A 23243-nucleotide genomic window follows, 5' to 3' on the forward strand; every position below is an offset into this window, starting at 1 on the left:
ACTGGTGTACAGTTTACTCACTACATTAAACTAATGTGAATTAATTTCCCTTTAGAAACAATAATTACGTACTTTCTAGAGAATTATAACACAAATGCATATGCACTACTTAAAAAATTAAACTAATAAAACTAACAACTGCACTCGTTTTCTTTAGTCATTCTTCTGTTTTCTATGGATTCATTTAAGTCAGAGACGAAGCAGGTGAAGAAAACACAATGAAGTCAAGTTTTATCAAATGCATATGTGGTTTTATTCCTATATCCATGTATGTGATACGGGATATTAACCTTAAATAAGGACAATGGCACATTAGAATTAAACAAATCTTATTATTTTCCAGTAAATAAAAAATTAAAATTGTTGACTATTTCTCTAAGTCAAATAACGACTTAGTACTGGATGCATAAAACATTCTTTCAAAGTTATACAACTTTGGAATAAAACTTTAAAATTTAATTGTTTGGAAAAAACTGCAAGGAAAATCCTGAAAACATTCTTCTTTCTCTGTCTTCAGTAATGAAGCCTACTCAGAAACACAATTTGGAAGACAGAACTTCAACATAAAGGAGCTTTTTCAGAAAATCACTGATAAAAAATTATCAGGAGAACAGGACATGTATTTCAAGTCCACATTATTATTGTGAAAATTTGTCATGACAGTTGTCATTCATCTGTTTCAATGATCTCTGTAGGACTATTACTTCTGTTCTCTTCTAGACAAGTAACTTCCTTCTCAGCAAAACTAGCAAACAGTGTATCCATCATTCCCAAAACTTCTAGTAGTTCCCCTTGATAGTCAATCTCTTTTCCTATGGCTTCTTGAAGTCTCAAGAACTGTCTATCCACAATCGCTGACTGCCCAAGCACAGGCTGATAAATGTCTGTAAAGAAAAAATCATTTAAGAATTCATGTATCTATGGAAACATGAAAATCATATTAGCTAGTTAGAGATGCATTTACAAGGCTTCACACAAGTCCAACATTGTCGACAAATAAGGCAAGTTCAACAGCGTTCTGAAAACAGTACTAATTATTGGTATGTACTTACAGTAAATCATACTAACATGAAGTTTTATGACTTCAAATACTATTTTTACCTCACTGGAGAAGTGGAATTCACCTGAACTATGTAAGTGTAGAAATATGAGATATCAAAGATACTTAAGAGACCACGAGGAGCTTCCTGCAGCCAGTGCAAGTCAGATACTGACAGTGTCACCTGTCAAATACCCAAATATCAAAGTTATCTGCCAATACACCTTTTTGGATCATACTTATAAACAAAGCAATAAAAGTTTGTTTTCTTAAAGATGTAACACTTTTTACCTTATCTCCAAGCTAGCTATACAACTTTGAGAATCTTTTCTGTGCTGTACTTACCAGTGATCATATCTGCAACAGTCACCAGTATAGAAGTAAATCTAGGCTCAATCACACGCCTGCAAAATTAGAAGACATCCCCATTTTAATGGTTTTCCCAATTGCACTCCTTCTCCAAACAACAAACTGGTTTCTCATACAGGCATAGAGACACTCTCTGATTCATGAAAAGACATTACAAAACAGCCAGAGAAGTGAGTCAAAAAACGATTCCTTTCAGGTAGGCGGTGGGAGCCGGAAGACTGGCAAAAGCCTCAGATATGTGAAGTCACAAGTTTCATTGAGGCACAGAAAATAACAGACCAAAGGTGGAATGTCTGGCACAGAAGGAAAATACATTCTCTCATACTATCAGCAAAATAGTTTTGTGCTAACAACTTCAGTACTATCCCAGACCTTAGTATTAGAAAGCAGAAGGCATGTGAGATTTCAAGTGTACCAATGTACCACCCATGACCTGCCAAGACTCTGTTGCAAAAGCTGTCAAGAAATACAGGTCTCAAAACAGGCAAAAAGAACTTGGGTTAAAATAATACCTTGCCACAAAGGTAAGTAGGAGATTAATTTGCTTCTCATCTCGGCCTGCAAGCGCACTCCTCAGGGTTCCTCTACGATGTAGTTCCTGCATGACTGCAACCGTTACCTCAGGAGTATGAAGCCTGATGGATGGCTGGGCAGATATAAGAAGAATTTAATACCAAAGCAACATCTTTACACCCAAAAAAGGGTTGATACCAGCAAAAGAAAAACAGAAGCCACACAAGTTTGAATCCTTTCTACTGAGATACTGAAATAAAATTTACATACAGAAAAAATCCATGTCAGATGACAGCACACAATTCAGATGAAAAAAACCCACGCCATACCTCCAGTACCGCATCAAGGGCTTTGGAAGAATCAAAGCTCTTCAGCAGCTTGTCATATTTCCTCAAAGCACGTCTTACAGGTTTACTGACAGAGAAATCTTCCTAGAATTGAAAAAATGAGTTCAGAATGAGAGATATTCACACAATGGATTAGATGTACCACCATGAACAAGCCTTTATGGCTTTGTATCTTCCCTTCTCCTCCCTTTCAACTTAGCTCACCAAAACAAAAACAAACAAAACAAAAAACCCCACAAAATCAACAAAACAAAAAAACCCACACAAAAAACCCCACAACAAAAAAAACCACACCAAACATATTTTTGAGGACTGTTTCAGTACACATTTTCTCACCACTCTGTACCTGTTTTGGCATGTAAGTTTTTCCTTTCATATAGGTTCTATATGCTGGTTGCCTCTTCTTCTGAGACTTTTCTTTCCCTTCTTCAGGTTTTCTGTGCTTAATATTTAGCACCCCATTGGTCATGCCTACAACTATGGTTTCATCCTCAGGCTAAAATGATGAAATCACAGAGTTAGAAACATGGTTTTATTTAATGATGCATCCTCTACCATGCAGGTCTTTAAATTTTTATGTTTCATAACAAGGTTCTAATCACCGTATTACAGAGTAAGTGAAGTTGGAAGCCACCTCCACGAGGTCCCATGTGGTCAAATACCTTGCTCAAAACAGGGACAGCTTCAAGGTTTTAATGGTAAGCAACATTATCCATATAATAACCCTTTAACAAATACCTAGATGGACTCATTAAGCAAGGTCAAATATGCATTAACATCCTTATGTGGTTTTCTTCAGTGGTGTACAACTGCCTTCAGCTATTATATGTCATACAGCAGACATGAACACCAACCATGAGAAAGCTATTTTGGAATAGCAAGATTCTGAAAAATAGGGGAGAATTGACCAAAATACCAGTCACTGGTATAAATTTCACCTAAATAACAAAGATTTCATGTATTTGAGGCTAAAGGTCATAATCTTAAATGATACACTGAAGAAGAACACTGACTTCACATATAAAAGTGAGATCTGACCTGTTACTATTAACAGGTAATTCTATGTAAACATTAAACATTAGCTGAATGCTCAACTGCTGCTAAAAAAAAAAAAAAAAGATACCTCACAGTCACTTTTACATGTCTGTCAGAGGAGACAGAAGAGGGCAATCACATGACAACACCATTGTTTTAAAAAGTGGTGCAAGCCTCCAAATATCTGACCAGCAAGTCACTTACCCATTGGAACTGAAATGCTCCAGAGAAATGAGAGTCTGTTTTCTTTTTCCAAGAACAGTAAGACACATGCATTGGCAAAGAATTTTGTTTATGTGTATACCTCACACACTCTCCTCTTTTCTTCTTCGAACTAATCTGACGCCAATAACTTTAAAGACAAGTTTGCCCTATTCTACATTTCTCAACAAATGAACTATGAACTACCTTTTTTCTTTTATCAGTGCCACACAAGGTTTTTGAAAGGCAGAAGATTAGTACAACCTCCTTAAAGTCAAAGGACTTAAAGACTGAAACTTTCCCTATGATGTATATTATCCTTGATAAAGACACGATTTTGTGCAGATCTGATCAAGTAACATCTGATGTCTGAATATATTACATTTAAAACCTTGTAATGCATTTTTTTTTTACTTAGGAGGAATATATTCAGTCATCTTCGTTTGCACACACACCATTCTTCTGAAACGCCAAACAGCAAAAACTAATTACTTCAGTGATGTAAAAGGTATCAGTAATTACCCTGCCTAGAAAAATTTCTAATGTACTTACCGACAGAGCAAGGCTGAGGATGGGTGCTGCATAGCTAAAACTGTGGACTACTTTGTAGGAAGTAGTACTGTAAATCTTCACATGCCTATATAGAAGAGTAATGATTAAAACCTGATTAGTAATGTCTTACTGTAGACACTTTGCAGGAACTTCATCACTCTCAAGTTCTATACATCATTTAAGAAAACTGAGTATTTATACAAAGCAGTCTTCAGATTACCACTGTGCTTCTTAGTTATTACCTCTCCTGCAACAGAACGGTTCCGTTAAAAGACAAACAAAAGTCAAGAAAAGATGACCCTTACCCAAAAAAGATGAAAATGGGGCAAGAGCATAAGAAATTTAAAACAGATGCAGTGACTATCTGACTTCAGCAACACTTAACAGGAAACATTAAGATAGTATTTCTTGAAATTTGTTCTTAAGTTTACTTAAGTTAACTTTAGTGTTGCGAGCACTGAATGACAAACAGCTGCACAGCTAGTGGGATCCTTCAGCTTATGTTTTGTAATCAATAAAGCCTGAGGAAGTCTAGAAAGTACAGAAGGGAGGAAAGGAGCAAGAAAACAGACCACTGACATTTCAGACCACTTCATATTTCTAATGTCTCAGAGACAACAGATTGAACACCAGTGCCCAGCAACTCAACCCACACAAACAAAAAAGCGAAGATATTTCAGCTATGCACTTTGGATACAAGAAGCAACAGCACAGAGACACAAAACCCAGGCTCTTTAAAGATGAAGAGTAACACCCTTTCAGTTATTTACACTGTATTAAAGTTAAGAAAGGTACTTTACAGAGACTGCAAAGGTCACTTTAGAGACTAAAAAAAAGGAATGGTTATTCAGAAGTTCCACATACAGATTCCCAAATGGCACATGCAACCCTTACTGACATTCAAGTTAGTATGAGGAAAAGGTTAATGTATACTGCAGTATGTACCTTGGCCCCAACACAGGTTTTCAATTAAGTTATATCTTTATATAATAGTTACAAGTGCTTAAGTCAAAAAAATCATACACACATTCACACTTGATGTATAACAATTTTAAAATAAAAAACGAAGTCCTTGTCCTGGGTTTAGCTTTAACAGTTATTTTTCTCCTTCCTATTAGCTGGTGCACTGCTGTGTTTCAGATTTAATCTGAGAACGATGCTGGTAACACACCAATGTTTTAGTTGCTGCTAAGTAATGCTCACTCTGATCAAGGACTTTCAGTTTCATGCTCTGACAGTGAGGAGGGGCACAAGAAGCCAGGAAGAAGCAGAGACAGTACACCTGACCCAAACTAGCCAAAAGGGTATTCCATACCACAGCACGTCATGGCCAGTATATAAACTGGAGGGAGTCACCCAGAAGGCCCAGATCGCTGCTCGGTCGGGCTTGTTATCAGTCGATGGGTGGTGAGCAATTTTACTTGTATTTATTGTTTTTTCTCCCCTTTCCTTTTTAGTTTTATATTCTTTCCCCTTGTTATTTCCCTTATCATTATTAGTAGTAGCAGTAGTTTTGTATTATACTATAGTTATTGGACTGTTCTTATCTCAACCAGTTGGGTTTACATTCTATCAATTCTCTTCCCCTTCCTGCCCAGAGGTGGGGTAGAAAAGGAGGGAGTGAGCAATCAGCTGTGTGGTGCTAAGTTACTGGCTGGGCTTAAACCACAATGATCCTAAAGAACTTAAATTGCCGCAAAATACACTAACCTGTCCAAAGATCCTGACAATAACCTTTGTCCAGAGCTGTTCAGGCATAAACAAGTTACAGTTTTATGGTGATTTTTAAGAGATACTAGTAATTGTCCACCTTTTAGCACATCCCAAACTTTGACATATCGACCTCCTGTGAGAAGGAAACATACAAAACAGTTTGACATACATACATATTTCTACTTTTTTGGAGAACTTTTCACACAGTTATAGTGTCTCCTTTGTAACACCTTGTTTTCTGTACCTACTCATCACCCCCACCCATTATGACTACCTCCTGGGGCAAGACACATTATAAGCATCTATTTTACAGGCCATCCTGCAGCTGAATGATTCAGTGTACTTCTTACCAAACGTACCTAAAGTTCCTTTACTTTAGCACTGGGTTAATTAAAGTCTGTACCTTGACATTAAAAACAGCAGGGGGTTTTGTGGATTTTTTTGGGTCAACTACAAGAATATCTAATGAGAGACAAAAAGACCCCTACTTTCACCCTCCAGATCAATGGATTCCTAAAAATCTTTGAGAAATCCAGCTGTTAAGTCACTTACCACCTCACTACTAAATGAAAAGACTAGAAGGAAGCAGCTCAAGTACATCAGGACCACAGAAAAGAAATCTGATTTTGCTAAGTACCTGCAGATACTAGAAGCCCACCCGAAGGGAACAGAAGCACACTCTCCACAGGCTGACCATGTTCTATTGTTATGATACTACTTTTTGTTCGGGCATCAAACAGCTTCACAGTGTGATCATAGGAACCTGCAAACAACACCATTATTAGCTTCAGTTTCATCATTTCAATTACTTCATGAACTAAAACAACCATGTACTATAATCTAAAGGAGCTCCTGCCAAACAGAAACAGTTCTAAACCATGCACTTAGAACACCTTTTAGTTTATCTTGGTTAATTTACAGCCTTCAGGCAACATACATCTTCTAATTCTAGACCCAGCAATACGTCAGGCCTTAAAAGTAATTTAAGTCTTAATTTTATTTTCCTTCATCAAGTGTACCTGCAACAACAAATTTAGGCAACCTGATGAAACTTAGTCTCACGTGCTTCCTGAAGTAAGGAATACCACCTTTTTTCTAGGAATTTACCGCACATTAACAGAAAGCTACTGCTAGCAAGTAGTTTCAAATAACTCATGTGACCTTTCGTTTTTGAGTTTGTGAGTTTTGGTCTGTACAAACTACAACAGAACCAGTGTCCTCCTCTGGAAACCTTCAGTCAACTGCAACTAAAGTATATATTCACAGAATTTTCTAAAAACTTTCAAAGGCCAGCCACAACTGCTCTGTTAACTCTAACAGGCTAAAGCAAACATATGTTAAAAATTAGGGAAATTCTGAGTTTCTCTACAAACATCAGTGTCAAGTTCAAAAAGCATGCATAAAGGTAACAGCAAAGGAGGCACCAGGCAGGAAGCCAGATCCTCCATGTTTAAAATATAGTAAGCAAGATCCTACTGTACCAAAAACTATGTGTGCATTTTAATTCGATTCAGTACAGAAGAAGCGTATTGAAAAAATAAAATCAAACCTGTTACAAAGACATCTGCATTCACTTTACTTGCACAGCCGCACCTCACGTAGTCAGTATGTTCTCTGTATGAGACTATTTCTGTACCACTTGGAATATCCCACAGCTTTGATGAATAGTCATCACCACCAGAGAATATTCGGTATTTATCAGACAGGAAACCCACTACATGAACAGGTCTAGAAACCAAAGTCCACAATATCCAAAGTTAAAATATATACTTGTTTCCAGAAGAGTCAGTCTGTCTGAAGAGTTTACTTATGTATTCTAACTTAAACATGCAAAGTCCTCATGTTGGAAGTTATAAAGCCTCACTTTAGAGGTTAGTTACACTTTAGTTTTTGTATTTCCAGCCAGAAAAGAGTCATGCTGAGTTAATGCTTACTTAAGCATTCATATGATTAGCCTTAAAAGTTTTATAGGTCTACTAGATGTCCATTCAAAAGCTGTAAGTTCTGCATTTACTACTTAAGCTGTCTGTGTACTATCACTATCTTTTATTAAAAAAATATTAAAAAATAAGTGTGCTTATCAGTGCCACAGAATCACAAGACTGTATCTATACAACATATTAACAGACAACTACCTAAATTAGAAAATAAATTTATTCTTCCAGGTACTCAATTCAGATTTGGAACTTAAAAGTTACTCCACTTTTTAATTCAATTTAAAAATCTACTTTTCAGTAATATATACAAGAAACAGTAACAAGCAACACAGACCAGTATTATTCAGATTTACAACAAAATGCAAAAGAAACATATGCAAACACAGCAAACAAGCTACGCACATATAGGAAAACCCAACATTGTCTTACTTAGTATGACCATCAAATTGTCTCAGCGGTGCCTTTCCACTGATGTCAAAGAGGCGAATGATACCTTCATCGCTGCCAGCAACAAGCAGATTGCCATCATCTCTGTATGTGCCACAATAAGCAGCATCTTTGAAGCGAGAAAATGTTTTGATTGGTTCATGAGAGTAACGACCATAAATGTGGATCTGGTACAACAGGAAGACATTAAGTTTGCACACATGATACCAACTGAAAGACAAGAATGTGAAAACCTCAGAGAAGCCACTTACCCTTGAGGAAGCTGTGACAGCATAGTTACGTGGAGGAACTGGTGAGAAGTCAATTTTATTTACTGCACCAAACTCCTTTATCTGAATAGGTGCCTAAAATAATTGCAATGAAGATCATTAAATACATACAAGTACACCATCAAAAATTTAAACAGCAAAACAAAACTTATTCTGCCTACAGAGAGCTCCAAACTCCACTCAGACCCAAATCAATTTTAAATACAACCCTATGGAATCACAGAATCATAGAATAATTAGGGTTGGAAAGGACATTAAGATCATCTAGTTCCAACCCCCCTGCCATGGGCAGGGACACCTCACACTAAACCATGTCATGCAACACTTCGTCCACAACCTGGCCTTGAACACTGCCAGGGATGGGGCATTCACAACTTCCCTGGGCAAGCCATTCCAGTGTCTCACCACCCTACGGAGTTTCTCTTCTCTCAGGTTACTTTTTTTTCAATTCGCGCATTACAACTAACACATTAATTACGTATTCCGAGGGGGAAAAATAACCTTTATTCACTCACACAAGATTAAAAACTTTATTAATAGCACGAAAGCAGCAGGAAAATATATTTTAGGACAAAAAGCAGGCCTGCTGGGCCAATTTTGGGCAAAGGTCAGGCTCGCTGCATAGGAAGCCGTTTAGAAGCTTTAACACCGTATTAAGGAACCGCTTCTAATCAAGAGCCGAGCAAGGCCGGGCACAGACCCAGCGCCAGCAGCAGCGGAACACGACCAGCCCGCCGTCCCAGCGCCGCTGAGGGCTGCCTCCTACCTTGTACCCCTCCCAGTACACCGTGTCCTGCGTGATCCTCTCCCCGAGCCTGGGGCAGGTCTGAACCACCACCGGTTTGTACAAGGCCATAGCTCTCCGGGAGCGGGAGAGACCGGGGCCCCACAGGGAACTAGGCCCACGCTAACCCCTCGCCCTGCCGCGATGGCGCAGCCCACGCCTGTCACCGAGCAAGACACCCCAAACGTGTGCGTCGTACGTCATCAAAAAGCGACTCTCACCTAGCCAATCGCCACCGCGGCTGGGCTGTACGGCGTCACGTCCGCCTCTCTGTCAGCGACAGAGGTGGTGGTGCCGAGGTGAGGTGATGCCGTGGGGCCCGAACTGCTCTGCCCTGCCCTGCCCTGCCCTGCCCTGCCCTGCCCTGCCCTGCCCTGCCCTGCCCTGCCCCGCCCCGCCCCGCCCCGCCCCGCCCCGCCCCGTCCCGTCCCGGCGGGTTCTCCGTAGCACCCTTGGCTACGGCCTCTGTACCGCTGCAGCCCTCCTTCGGGCCCTTCGTGCCGGGGCTGGCAGAGGGCGGGCAGAAGAAGAGCATGGTGCTGCCAGGCCGCGGAGCTGCCCGGGTGCTCTCAGGGTGAACTGGGGTGTTCTTTGTCACCGACATAGATGGAGTTGTTTTCCTACGCATAGGGTAGAAGCCATTTGTTTTACTCATGTTATGGAAAGGCTTAAGAATCATAAAATGGCATAAAGTCACTGTAAATTTTCCTTCAGGTCTGATGTTTTTAGGAAACAAAGTCATGTTCTCCTGTCTTGGTATAAATGTGGTTACTTGTGGTAGGGTTTTTTTTGTTGCAACCAGACTAATACTATGAAACATTACTTAGATGGAGCTCCTAGTGGCTTCATTATGGACTTTGGCTTAAATATCCACGTGATCAAATTTGAATGGATGGTTTGGTCCCTCCATTTAAACCCATACCCCCAAGCCGTACTGCTTGTGACAGCAGTAGAATTGATATTTCACCACCGTTTCAACTATCAGAACCAGATTCCATCAGCTTCAGTGAAGCCAAGCTTGGTATATTTTTATACATTGCTTTACCAGAGTGTTGTTAACCTGTTAAATGTTTCCAGTTTCAGGTTATTTAGACATTCGGATCTCTAGGTACAGCTTCATTGGCTGGAACTGCTAGTGGCTAGAAACCATGAAGAAACATTTTGCATAAAACTTTCACATGACTGGGGCCATGGCATCTTCAACAAACTTAGACGTTGCAGCCCAGTTAATTGTGGAAGAATGTGCTACTAGCTACAGCCTTCCACCCATGCCGGACATCAAAGTGGAGCATCAGCTTGACTCTAGCACAGAAGAAGGCCCAGCTCAGAGTGTTACCATGGGAATGAAATTCATTTTGCCCAATAGATTTGATATGAATGTCTGCTCACGATTTGTGAAATCCTTGAATGAAGAGGACAGTAAAAATATTCAAGATCAAGTTAACTCTGACCTTGAAGTGGCATCTGTCTTATTTAAAGGTTGAACTTTATGGTACAAATTGTTGTATGTGGACTGTGTCATCCTGTTAAACTGCTATTTTTAAAACAAAAAAGCCTCTGCTTTATACCTGTGTTAATCAATAATAGTTGTCTAGAATTTCTTACCCATCTATTTTTATTATATACTTAATGAATTATTGTAGAATTAATTTCTTTTATATTATTTTTTAAATATTGTAGTTGTGTTTTTTTAATTGAAAAAGTAGTGGCACAAAAAAGTCTCTGATTTAATTTAATAAGAGCTGATGCAGATCACAAAAACAAGTTTACTTCTTTTGTGCATCATGTTCTACCACATGCTACATGTTGTTGAGTGCATGTATCTGCAAAACACTACTGAAAGCACTATATGATCATTTCAACTGCAGTAGCTTACTGCAGCATGTTTATCCTTTCAGTGGTACTGATGACAAAATAGCATAGCTCATACCATTGATTTTGTTTTATTAATATGGATGTACAAAGGCTGTAGTTGTTGCAGGGATTGGCTTGCCAGTGCAGCTTCACACTACTTGAAAGTGAGTGTTACTCCAGTTCTGGATTGCTGCAGCTGGATCTCCAGCCATTGCTTGTCAGCTTCATCAGAACTGATCCGTGCTTTTTCATGGCTGAACATGTTGATAAGAGAACAGGATAAGGACTTCCGTCTATTTCTCCTTAACAGCTGAGATTTCTAGTTCTTGCTGTCATGTTTCAGACTCTCAGTGATGTATCTTTTCATGAGGTTGAATTTGACTTGTTTTCTACAATACATACAAACACGGGCCTATTGTAAAATTTTATGGTTTCTCTGATTAGTATTGTTGGCTGCAGTTCATTGTAGCCATTGTAATTTTCAAACTTTTTTGATTTGCAGGCCCTAAGTGCTTACTAGTGGAGCTGCAGACCTGAGCAGCAGATTTAGACCCATCAGCAGTAGGGTGTTTTTTCTTAGGTAATATTTGTGAACCCCTTAGAAGTAGTCCTGCAGATCCAGGTACCACAGGTCAAAAATCCCTGGTAGGTCTCTGAGTTTGATCAAGTCAGCTGTAGCAATTTGATTAGCAAACAAAATGTAATTTCATTTTTATTCAGTTACTCTCTAATTGTAATTGGTTGTCTCCCTGAATTTGCACTTGGGTTTTTAATCGTGAGTTTCTCTGTAGTATGAGTTCAGTGTGCCTGTTAAGCACTTTTGAGTCATTAATTACTATTGCACACTGATGTCGATTTAGCCAGTAATGGAGTTTAATCTTTCAATGCATATTTCCAGTATTTAATCAGTTAGCTTCTTAAAAATTACTTGGCTCCTCAGCTACTTCTCAAAGCTAGTAGTTACTTTTGAAAAGCAGAAGCCAAGATAATATATGTATTCTGTAATGAAATGCCATTAGATTCTAATAGGAAGCTGGGAAAATTAGTACAGATGAACATATCAGCGCTGCATAACTTCCCACATTCTAAGTGGTAACTTGCTGTTGCATTTTATGAAAGTTACTGTGGAATATCTCTCTTCCTGCTGGATAAGTATTAATAAGGCATTCATAATGCAGTTACAGATTTATGTAGCAGAAGTGTAAAAAGTCCTGGAGAAGAAAATTAGTGAAGGTAGTCTTGGGAAGTAGGCAAAGGGATGATCTGAGCAGTTACCTGACTGCATGACTGACTGAAGCTGCATAATGTTATTGCACTGGAGAGCATTAATAAGGATGTAGTAGGCTGTGTGGGGCTCTTGTATCTGATAAATCCATGCCAGGCACTGTTGAAAATCTAGATGAAGGCTTAACGTCATTTAGACACCAATTTGTGTGACATTATGCTGTACTGAATACTGAACACGTGGGTAGCAGCATTGTTTTATGCTAGAAATGAAAACAGCTGTTTGACAGTACACAGTGGAAAAGCACATGTCACAAAGCTTACTTAACATGGGTTTTAAAGATCTTGTGACACTGGTGCCTTCTAGTTTGACTTAAAATCTGTGGTTTGCTTTTAATACTCTTACTAGTGTTGAAATCCTCTCTGTTTTCTCTGTTCAATGTAGCTGAATGCAACAGCCACACTTCTCCGTCCCCTGGTATCCAAGTAAGACATGTTTATACTCCATCAACTACTAAGCATTTCTCACCAATAAAACAATCAACTACCCTAACTAACAAACACAGGGGAAATGAAGTTTCTACTACACCTCTGCTTGTAAACTGTAAGTATCCTGACTTACTGTTAATTATTTTGTGAACTGAGTGTTAGATGGCTGACATATTTTTCTATTTTTTTCCTTTGGTGTTTTAATAAATATATATATAAGGAGAAAACATCGAGATATTCTTGTCTAATTTCACATGGTTCCAACTGCGAAATAGTAATCCACCTGCTGTTTTGAATTCATATCTGAAGTGCATTTTCCAGAAAGAAACCAATTCTTGAGTTAAAAAAAAATAGGTAAAGATTTTTCTGATCCTTTCTGAGCTTTAAGCCAATGTGCTTCTTGTTTTCAGAACCTGCACATCTTGTAAAATTTATTAAAATTAGGTGATTGGTAAGTGCTACGAACTCATACTGCAAATGTCATGATTGCCACATATCTTGAAAGGCAGTACAATTTATGGAGTTTTGTTAATTGGTAAGTATTTTCTTTATAAATTAATTCTACGTAATTCATTTATAAATTATTCCATCCATATATTATAAATTCAATGGTAGAAAAAAAGCTGCTTGCATTGGAAAAATTAATCTGGAGCTGCAACATGAACGTGAACAAAATACACAGTCTTTCTGAAAAAAAGTATAACTTTAATGTTTCATATAGTGAATAGGATAAAGACAATGAACAGTATGTATTATGTACTTGTTAGCTAATTTTGTTGTTATATAATGTGGATAATTTATTATATATTCCCTCCTGACTACCTCTGCAACTTCTTGGTATTGAAGACCAGCTTTGATAAGTTTAAAACAAGCCCACAATCCTTTTTTTCCCCTGTAGATGTAGATGCAGATATCATGCCTTGTAATAGTTTTATTGCCTGATGTATTCCATACTGTAGTGAGTAAGAGTCGTGCCACAGGCTCACTGAGCAGTGTGACAGGTCTCCTGACATGTAATCTCTTAGATGTCATTTTAAAACTACACAACCTCAATTTAACAAAAGATGCTTATTTTGATTCATAAATGTTCTTAATATGATCTTGGATTGCTGGCCAGCATCAGGGAGCATGTTGCCTTGTAAAGAGTCAGTGTGGGAAGTATCTTCTGCTTTTTAGTACAATTTCTACCTTGGTTAAAAATTTACCTAAACCTGTGGAACGTTTTGAAAACTTTTTAAGATAGTGATTCTAGTTCAGAGTATAATGTGAAACCTATCTACATTCTCAAACCCATGTTCTGTACTGCTTAAGCCAAATTCCAAACAGAGCAGAATGAAAATTGGTATGTGTGACACATGATTTTGCTTCCTTTTTTTCAGCTTTATCAGTTCATCAGCTGGCTGCTCAGGGAGAGATGTTGTATCTGGCCACACGTATTGAACAAGGTGAGACAGAAGGAGAGTAAATATCTTCCTTTTTTCTTTGGTGCGTTTATACCCTCTTGTGCTTAACTCTTCCCCAGAAAACATTAAAAAAAATAATCTTCAATTCTGGAACAAATTGAAGGATATTTCACGTATCTGTTCTTTGCAGATATAGACTTTTGTTTCGCATCTGTCTTATTCACTGTTTCCTATGATTTGGGTTTTAAGTGAAACATTAGCATTAATAGGAGTTGTAGGCAAATCCGTTACTCCACCTGCTCCCCAGCTATATATGTAATCCATATAAATGAGAGGGGAGAATCTGTTCTATCAGAAGAGTTGTTACTTTTTAATTGTTATTATCTTTGTAATTTAAAACCATGGCTTTCCAATTTTATTTAATCAATCAATGTATAGAGCTGTATGATGGTAATTAAACCATGGCTAACACCCACGATATAATAGTGCTGCTCAGTCTGAGTTGGGTGATAGTTTTCAGTGTGACATTTGTGTGTCCACAATGCATAGCATATTGAATTGAGTAATATCCTGTTAATAGTATAAGGAAATATATTGTTAATAGAATATTATTATACTAGTAGTAATCAGCCATGCTTTCAGTGCATCTTTGTTGAAATGTTTGCTGGAAAGCAAATATTGAGTCTCTGAGTCTATATACTTTGTAATGTATATAGCAAACAAATTGATTCTGGAGTATCAGTAAAAAATGCATAGTCTAGTGCTGTGATAAACATTGGATTTTTTAAGTACTTAAATATTTTTTACAAGTTCCAACTCAACTATTTCAGCCAGCCAAATGTTAAAATATTTTCTTTTTCCTGCTTTCAGCTGCACTAGAAGTAGACCTTAATTGTTTCCAAAAAACACCCTATTGTTTGCATAAACTCTGGAGGGAATGGAGATACAGTATCTATATTGCTTTACAAGATAATTCTTTACAAGACTTTGTGGCTCACTCTGTTAAAAAAAAACCAAACAAAAAACAAACACCACTTTCTGCAGTGTAATACAGACTGTCCATCTTCATTTTTCAAACAGCCCTTTTTTCCAAAGATAAAGCACAGATTACCAACAATTTGTAACATTTCTGAGTAGAAACAGAGCTTGATTTATAGAGCTTAAAAAATTAATAAACCAAATTCTTAAATTCTGCTTTGCTCAGTTGAATGTTTTTTCTTTCTTGGACAAAGATATTTGCACCACCATCGCAATAGAATTTTGTGTTTAAAATTAAGGTAAGAATGACTTTTAGGCTATACTGATACCTAAGTCCATTCACCGTGAATACATCTATGCATTTCACGAGCTTCTACTGTGCATTAGTGAAAGGGATTACTAAATTACATATTTATCTTTACACAGAAAATGTTATCAATCATAAGGATGAAGAAGGATTTACACCTCTGATGTGGGCTGCAGCTCATGGGCAGATAGCAATAGTGGAATTTCTTCTCCAAAATGTAAGGAAATAAACCCACCTTGTTTTAAATTCATTTACTTTTTAGTTCAGTTTGCCTTCTGATATTTTTTTCAATGCTGCTATACACTTAAAAGTTTCAGTTAAGTTCTGTGTAAAACCTCACATTTAAAAAAAGTGTGATTAATTTGGTTTGTTGTTGCTGTTGTTATTATTTCAGGGTGCAGATCCTCAGATTTTGGGGAAGGGACGAGAAAGTGCCCTCTCACTGGCTTGCAGTAAAGGATACACGGATATTGTCAAAATGCTGCTCGACTGTGGAGTTGATGTCAATGAGTATGACTGGGTAAGACTCTAGCTCTGATTTATGTCAGAGGGTGCTTTGGTCAGAAATTTGGACCAGGGCATAGCACTGTTTCAGATTTTAAAATTATTCTACCTCTTCTAAAATACCTGAGAGTTTCAAAACTTTTACAGGATAAGAGAAGTCGGCCATACTAGCTCTGACTTGTTGGCAAAAAGAGAATGAGACTAACACTGAGTCCTTCTAGAAGAGTGAGCGTGCAGTCTAAACAGTAGACAAAAAATAAATCGAAGTTCCAAAACAGCATCTCATTTTTATAAAACCTATTAAGTTTCTTACAGATACATAGAAGTATACTGGTGTGTTAATGAATTACAATTGCAGACTTGCAGACTGCTCAATCATTAAGTTTCTAAGGCTTTTATTTACATTCGCAGAATGGAGGCACACCTCTACTGTATGCAGTACATGGGAACCATGTGAAATGTGTAAAAATTCTCCTTGGTAAGCAGACTGTCACAACTTTATTATCAATAATAATACTGAGTACTGCCTGTTCTCGTCAGAAGTATGAGTTTCTTTTCCTGTTTTACATAGAAAGTGGTGCTGATCCAACTATTGAAACAGATGCTGGCTATAATTCCATGGATTTGGCTGTAGCCTTGGGCTATCGGAGTGGTGAGTATTGCAAATGTAAATTCTTTGATTTTGGTTTTTACTGCTCCTTGTTTATGTAGCTTCTGCAATGATCTGATAGAAGTTTTGCAGCTGTTAGAAAATCCCTATCCTACAAGTCTTATTACACCTAAATGTATCAGTGCAAAATGGGTAGGAATTTTTGTCCCTGTCTCAGAAAGCCAAGTACCTAGTAAGAAAATGTCACTGACCTGGGCCTGCATCTGTGGACACAGATAATGATGTGCAGGGCTGATGCAGCCCTTAGCTGCTCCCCTACCCTATACAAAAGGGTGTATGTTGCACTAGACAGTGATAAGAGACCCACAGCCCTCCTGACCTGTTCACCCTGGTACTTTGTTGATTGGCATGATGTGATATAGCTTGCAAAACCTTCTTTCTCTGTCAAAGTAGCTCCAGTTTTTCTTGGAGACAAACACTAACAGCCAGGATCAGTGAATTAGGCTACCTGACTTGTCTGTAGAAAGAAATAAGCAAAGAAGGGATTCTGCATTGTTTTTTCCTCATGCTGCCCTCATTTTGAAAGCTGTGAAATGCCAGCCATTACAGAAATTAACTGCATCCTGAAATAAGCCCAACACTGCATGTATAGCTTCTCCAACCAGGGCCCTGTACTTATAGGGTGGCAGTAACATTATTAATGTCTAGATAGAGGACTACTTCAAGAGTTCAGTCTCAAAACATTCTACAGAAGTAGTTTTTAATAAGCATTTTTGCCCACTTTCCATTTGTAGGCTTAAAAATTTGTTTTCCATATACTATCAGCCTTTTCAAACTAGAGAACAGATCATCAGCTCAAAGCCCTATCATCTACCTTACTGTGTGTATTGGTTTTGCAATATATGAGGCTTTTATTTTCTGAAGGGATGCAGACTCTCTTCCCACAGTGAATTTATTCCTGTTTGGCTTTTATTAAGCGATTGTACAGGACAAGCTGGCATCTACCAGGAAAAAATAGTAGAGCTCTAAAAACGTGAGAAAACATTGAACACTGATTAACTTGATCTTTTTCTCTGCTTTAGTTCAACAGGTTATTGAGTCTCATTTATTAAAGCTACTTCAAAATATCAAGGAATAATGGTTGGCTTTTTTGCTGGTGTCAGTTCTTGGCTTGGACATTTGTACTGCTTTTTAGCTCTATAATTAGTGACAAGGGTTAGTTGTTTTTAACTTTACTTCAGTTCAGCCATTTGCTGGTTTTAGTTAAGCTTTTTAATATTCTTCGTCGTCTTTCATTGTTGTTCATAAACTCATGCAATGTCATCCTTTTCTTAAAAATATTTTATATAATTTTAAAAGAAAAAGTTAGTTGTGCATGAAAATATTTGTAAATATAACCAGTTTTGACCATCTAAATGTTTACACTGAGTGCAGTGGGTGGCACTGTGACGTGTTATATTTCGTATCATTGATACATGTTCCCAGGACAAAATTTGTTTAGGTAATTGAGGTGTGTCACCACAGAAGATACACATCTTTAGTATTACCAATAATAAAATATGCACCAGATGTGATTGTTTTCAAGATCACCAGCTAATACTACTGCATAAGCTTTTGGCTTTATCTGATTTTTAATTTGGTAGTAAATTGAAGGGCTTTGGTGATGGTAGTTTAATTTCTACCAGATTTTTTCCCATGTCCCTTCCTTTTGTAGTCCTGAAACAGCTAGGCTAGAGCATCCTAGGTAGAAACTTGTCTGATAAAATGAAGCCAAATTACAAGTGCAGAATTCCTAGCTCCTAAATACCCTCCCTGCAGTGGCTGAAAGCAGCCATCAGCTGTATAGGAAGAAAAGCCAAATCCTACTGCATTCCAGCCTTCTTCAGCCAAAGTGTGCTCCTTTGGATCATAGAATCATAGGATATCTCAAGATGGAAGGGACCCATAAGGATCATTGAGTCTAATTCCCTGCACCTCACAGGACTACCTAAAACTAAACTGTATGACTAAGAACATCACCCAGGCGGCCCTTGAACTCTGACAAACATGGTGCCATGACTGCTTCCCTGGGAGCTTATTCCAGCGACCAACTACCATCTGCCTGAGGAACCTTCTCCTAATGTCCAAACTGAACTTTCTGACACAGCTTCATTCCGTTTGGTCACCAGAGAGAGATCAGCACTTCCCCCTCAACTGCCACCCCTTGATGCAGTCGTAGGCTGTGATGAAGTTACCCCTCAGTCTTCTCCAAGCTGAGCAAACCAAGTAACCTCAGCTGCTCCCCAGAAGTCTTACCCTCAAGGCCTTTCACGATCTTGGTCAGTCACATCTGGACAAGCCATTATGGCTTGATGTCATTCTTATGCTGAGGTATCCAAAACTGCACAGAGTACTCAAGGCGGAGCCACACTGATGCATTCTGGGGTGGGACAATCAGTCACCTCCCTTGACCAGCCAGCTATACTGTTCTTGATGTACCCCAGGACATGGTTGGCCCTTCTGGCTGCAGGGCACACTGTTATCTCACAGTCAACTTGCCATCAATGCAAACCCACAGAACTCTCTCTGCAGGGCTGCTATCCAGCCTCTCATCCCCTGCTTTGGCAGGATGTCCCGACAGCTGTTCAAGTAGAACAGCGTGATTTTGAGATTAGTTGAAAAATTAGGCAATGTGCACTGATTTTCTGAGTCCCCTGCACTGAGTAATGGGACATGTGATAGTTTTGGACAAATAATAGATAAACTTCTGTAAGAGACTTCTCAGAAGCTTTTTCCCTGAGTGTACATACAGACCTCTGTAGAGAGTTCTCATGTTTTCATAAGCATTTCTCCATTGTGTCCACTAGAGGTCTAGCATCCGGGCACATCCATGCACTCCTAGCCCCCGCCTTTCTTCCTTGCTCCATGTAATGTTTCTATTTGAAAATATTCCATACACAGAGGAAATCAGTACTGTTGAAAGTACGTGCACTGTGATCCTGACCAAGGATGCTGGAAGGCTGGGGCATCATCCAGCCGAGTTCTTCTGAGCCAGGGCCAGAAAAATAACTAAAAACATTAACTTTGTTACTTCAAAGTGACTAGATATGCAATAGGAGAAAACATAAGAAAAAAAAATCCAAACCTGCACGGATTAAACCTGAATTTCTGGCCAAATTTCTCTGTAACTCTACTGAAACATCAGTGGTGTATAGAAGGTGTAAATTGGGCCAAACTTAACCTCTGAAAGGCTGTGTGAGAGAAAATTCAGAGATCCATTTCTTTCATGAAGCTGAAAATTGAAATGTAATGAACCTAAGGTGAAGGGAGGTGAAGCAGGAAAATGTAATTGACCCTGCTGATGCTGATGAAATCCTTGCTGCATTTGAGTATTCTCTCTCTCCCAGACTTTTAACACTTGTATTTTTTATGTAGAGTTTTACAACAGTTTTACTGTATCGTGCATGATTAAATCAGGTGAAAGAAACAGTAAATCCAGCATGCCTGGAAAGCAAGGTAGGGAAATAGTTTCGTAATTAAAATCTAGAAAAATGTGTCTTCCTACAAGTAATTTTTAAATAACATTAAGTAGCCATTACTGTAAAAATTGCTTATTATAAACACTGAGATTTAATGGCTGATGTAAAAAAGCAATGCAAAAATAATGCAAACCGTCTTTTCTGGAAACATCATAACCTATTTCTGATTATTTTTTGAGACACTTTGTGTATGGACATGCTATACAAGTGTGCATAAGTACCAGACTTTGCTTTTTGTATATTGTTTGTGTTACAGGAAAATACTTGTTCTAATGATGAACCTTCGGTATCTGCTTTGTATTTTGTCTTGCACTTCAATACGCACTGAGTTAATATATAGGAAATAAACTAATTCTTAACTATTGCCTGATAATGTGTCATACAGGGAGATATTGAAATAGAGGAACATTGATTAAGACAGCAAAATGTAAATTTTCTTCCATCCTTTTGCTGTAGAATTTCAAGCGATTGTCAGATAGTCATCACCACACATCCCACAAAAGTGAGCACAGAGGTGAAGATGATCATCTTTCAGAAGCCATTCACTGCCATAAGAACCCTTTCTATAGCATGACAGTATGCTAAGGCAATGAACTTGGAACTGAAGTTTTCTGTGGCTCTTTGTGAGGGCCCTGCAGGGAACAGCAAGCAGTATTTCATAAGCTATGATTCAGACACCCTGAGGAAGACTTAGAGTTAGTAAACCAGGAGCAGAGGGGGAAAATCAATGCAAAGAAAAAGCTTTACACACTGGAAAAAATCACTGTCAAAAAAGCCCAGACAACTTGGTTATGCAATATTAACAGCATGCTTCACTCCACGTACTTCATGTTTCTCTAAGGCACAACAATTAATTTGTTTTTTTGTGGTGTAAATACTTCTCAGTATTCAGTTTTCTTTGTTTATAGTGGTAAAAAATGTAAAGCCCCTGATTCAGCACTGGTAACTGTTCTGAAACACCAGCCTGCTGATTTTGTTTTAGTGAACCATCTCTGTAGCCTTTCATGGCAGGGAGATGACACTAGGAGTTACCTTTGAAACACAGCCATGGGTCTGAAGGCAGCAGTGATTCCTTGCCATGGCATCCCAAAGACCAGAGGCAGTCAAAATCTTAACCAAGTTGATTCCCTCTGAACAGTCTACCAAAAGCTCTTGCCAGTATTATTTCTTACAGAAGTGTCAGTATTTTACATTTGATATTAAATGCCAGCATACTGTATTTCAGAGTGTTAGCAAATAAGTTGCTTTTCCCAGTTAACTCTTTTTTAGTGTGCAGCATGTAATCACAAATGTCATAAACTCCGCCTTACAAAGCAGATTGCCTAGCAGTTTCATGTAGTAATAACAGACAAATGCTTCAGAGCTGCACAAAGTCTTTGTCTCATTCATTCACATTTGACTTTGCAGGGTGTTCTGGTCTATTTAACAGGGCAAGTACACAACAAACACTGCAATGCAGTGGGTATGACATTTGTCAGATTTAACATTCTGGCTGCAACTGCTCAGAAACCTTACAGTACAAGACAGACAGGCTTTATCTGTATTGCAGGGAAATAAAGCTGAAGAAGCAAGCAGGTCTGTTTTACACATCCACTTTGTAATTGCTCAAAGAATTTCTGCTTTCTCTCATTTGAGCAGTGACCAAGATAGAAACTGAACCAACAGAGGCAGTGAAGAATAACCAGATTGTTAATATTTGATCAAAAGAAGTTAAGATACTGTCCGCAAACTGATTCTCAAAGGAACTGTGACCAGTACACATTGCTCCCAAACCCTACTCAATGTGGTTAGCATAACTGACATTAGTATAACTAGTGCCATTTTATGAGAGAAGCGGCCATCCTCTGGGGTCAACCACATCATGTATTCATTCCCTTTCCCATCATTTTTAGGCCCTGAAGGTCCTGTGCACCAAGTAGACAAAGGAAACAGATTTCTCCTTCCCCTTCCTACCAGACTCAGTTCCTGGGCACGAGGCTGATTACCCATGTCCTTACTGTCCTTGAAGGTCCCAGGCACCCAGACAGCCTGGTGGTGTTGATGACCCTGACACAGAACAAGGACGGTAACAGCACCAGAGCACTGCCTGTAAAATAAAACACACTTACAAGGCCTAATGGGGAACATGGACCAGAGCTGCTGCTGGACAGGGAGTCAGACTAGGACCTGCCCAGGACACCTCCATTGTGTCTTCTGCTTTCCCCAGGGACTGAGGGAGTGACTCATTCTTTTGTATGATTTGAATCTAGATTATGATTGCTATATTTGATACAGCAAACCAGGTATTAATATCTGATCTTCAGATGGTCCAGGTAATTAGAAATTGTAAATTAAATTGTGTTATAGATTCTGTATTATGCTACTTAGAGGTACTACATTGATTCTGCTTGCAGAAATCCTGTACCATTCTAATAATAAATTCTGTGCTATACTAATCATAGTATCTTAAGGAAAAAAACAAACAACAAAAAAAAACAAAACAGCTTTAATTGTTACTATAACTTAGTGCTGTTACCATTCTGCCAAGAATCCCTAAAAAGAACCTGTATGTTCCCTGAGTGTCAGGTGACAGAAGTGTAACTTTCAATCTATACATTTTCATCCAGACAGAATTCAGTCAAGTGAGGAGTTAATCATGTACAATGTTAGCACTACTATTAGCATGTAAATCTGATGAGCACTTTGTAACACTCTCCCTGGTCTTTTCTGTTTTTCCCTGGGGCTGTTACTGGTTCCACTCTGTTGCCTTCTTTGTTCATCAGTCTTGTTCTTTGAATTCCCCACTTGTATTTCTGAGACAGTTACAGAAAGCAGCAACCTCCTGCCAAACCTTCCCAGGGTAAAGCCCCATCTCCCTTTAGCTGCCTGTGGGTTTTCCTTGGTATAAAAAACCACACACGCGCAATAGCAAACCCCAAACAACAGTGTCCTACACCTACTCATGCCACACAGGGAGCTGGTGTCCACAGCAGGGGCCAACAGATCAAAGATAGCACCTCTGCTCTCCACCTTTTCCAAGGTCCACACAGCCCCCAGCTGTAGAACCAGAGCAAACCCTGTCTCAGGGCCATGATACAAGGCTTCCTTTGTGACACTTTTTCAGAGAACCCAGCATCTGACATCCCAGTAGTACTCCTGCAGGAAAGAATA

General features: G+C 38.6%; 2 protein-coding genes across 10 annotated transcripts in view; one reads left to right on the forward strand and one right to left on the reverse strand.

The window, feature by feature from the left end:
• Positions 1–231: 231 nt before the first annotated feature.
• UTP15 (UTP15 small subunit processome component) overlaps positions 232–23243 on the reverse strand; it is a 29338-nt gene continuing 6326 nt past the window's right edge. For 4 of the 6 annotated variants that reach the window (XM_031054142.2, XM_031054143.2, XM_031054141.2 and 1 more), the window contains 11 exons: positions 8405–8497; positions 8136–8320; positions 7319–7497; positions 6407–6532; positions 5767–5902; positions 4057–4141; positions 2615–2764; positions 2251–2352; positions 1921–2054; positions 1385–1443; positions 232–884 (listed from right to left, as the gene is read on the reverse strand). In XM_031054142.2, the coding sequence (XP_030910002.2) occupies positions 667–884; positions 1385–1443; positions 1921–2054; positions 2251–2352; positions 2615–2764; positions 4057–4141; positions 5767–5902; positions 6407–6532; positions 7319–7497; positions 8136–8320; positions 8405–8497 (1467 nt within the window). In that variant the 3' untranslated portion in view covers positions 232–666. Of the gene's footprint in view, positions 885–1384; positions 1444–1920; positions 2055–2250; positions 2353–2614; positions 2765–4056; positions 4142–5766; positions 5903–6406; positions 6533–7318; positions 7498–8135; positions 8498–9188; positions 9392–23243 lie in introns of those variants that run through there. The other 2 variants (XM_005155031.4, XM_013130541.3) reach the window with 2 other exon arrangements.
• Positions 9448–20458, forward strand: ANKRA2 (ankyrin repeat family A member 2). 4 transcript variants are annotated; one of them, XM_005155030.3, is made up of 9 exons: positions 9448–9505; positions 10284–10685; positions 12730–12888; positions 14153–14218; positions 15581–15678; positions 15856–15981; positions 16377–16443; positions 16537–16617; positions 17658–20458. In XM_005155030.3, exons 2-9 carry the CDS (start codon positions 10385–10387, stop codon positions 17711–17713), a joined length of 954 nt encoding a protein of 317 aa, XP_005155087.1. In that variant the 5' UTR covers positions 9448–9505; positions 10284–10384; the 3' UTR covers positions 17714–20458. The 4 variants fall into 4 exon arrangements, with proteins under 4 accessions (XP_005155087.1, XP_030910006.1, XP_030910004.1 ...); XM_031054146.2 differs by having other exon boundaries at positions 10284–10710; positions 16377–16617; XM_031054144.2 differs by having other exon boundaries at positions 16377–16617.

Source organism: Melopsittacus undulatus, chromosome Z (genome assembly GCF_012275295.1).
Source record: "Melopsittacus undulatus isolate bMelUnd1 chromosome Z, bMelUnd1.mat.Z, whole genome shotgun sequence".
In the NCBI taxonomy this organism is placed as follows: domain Eukaryota; kingdom Metazoa; phylum Chordata; class Aves; order Psittaciformes; family Psittaculidae; genus Melopsittacus; species Melopsittacus undulatus.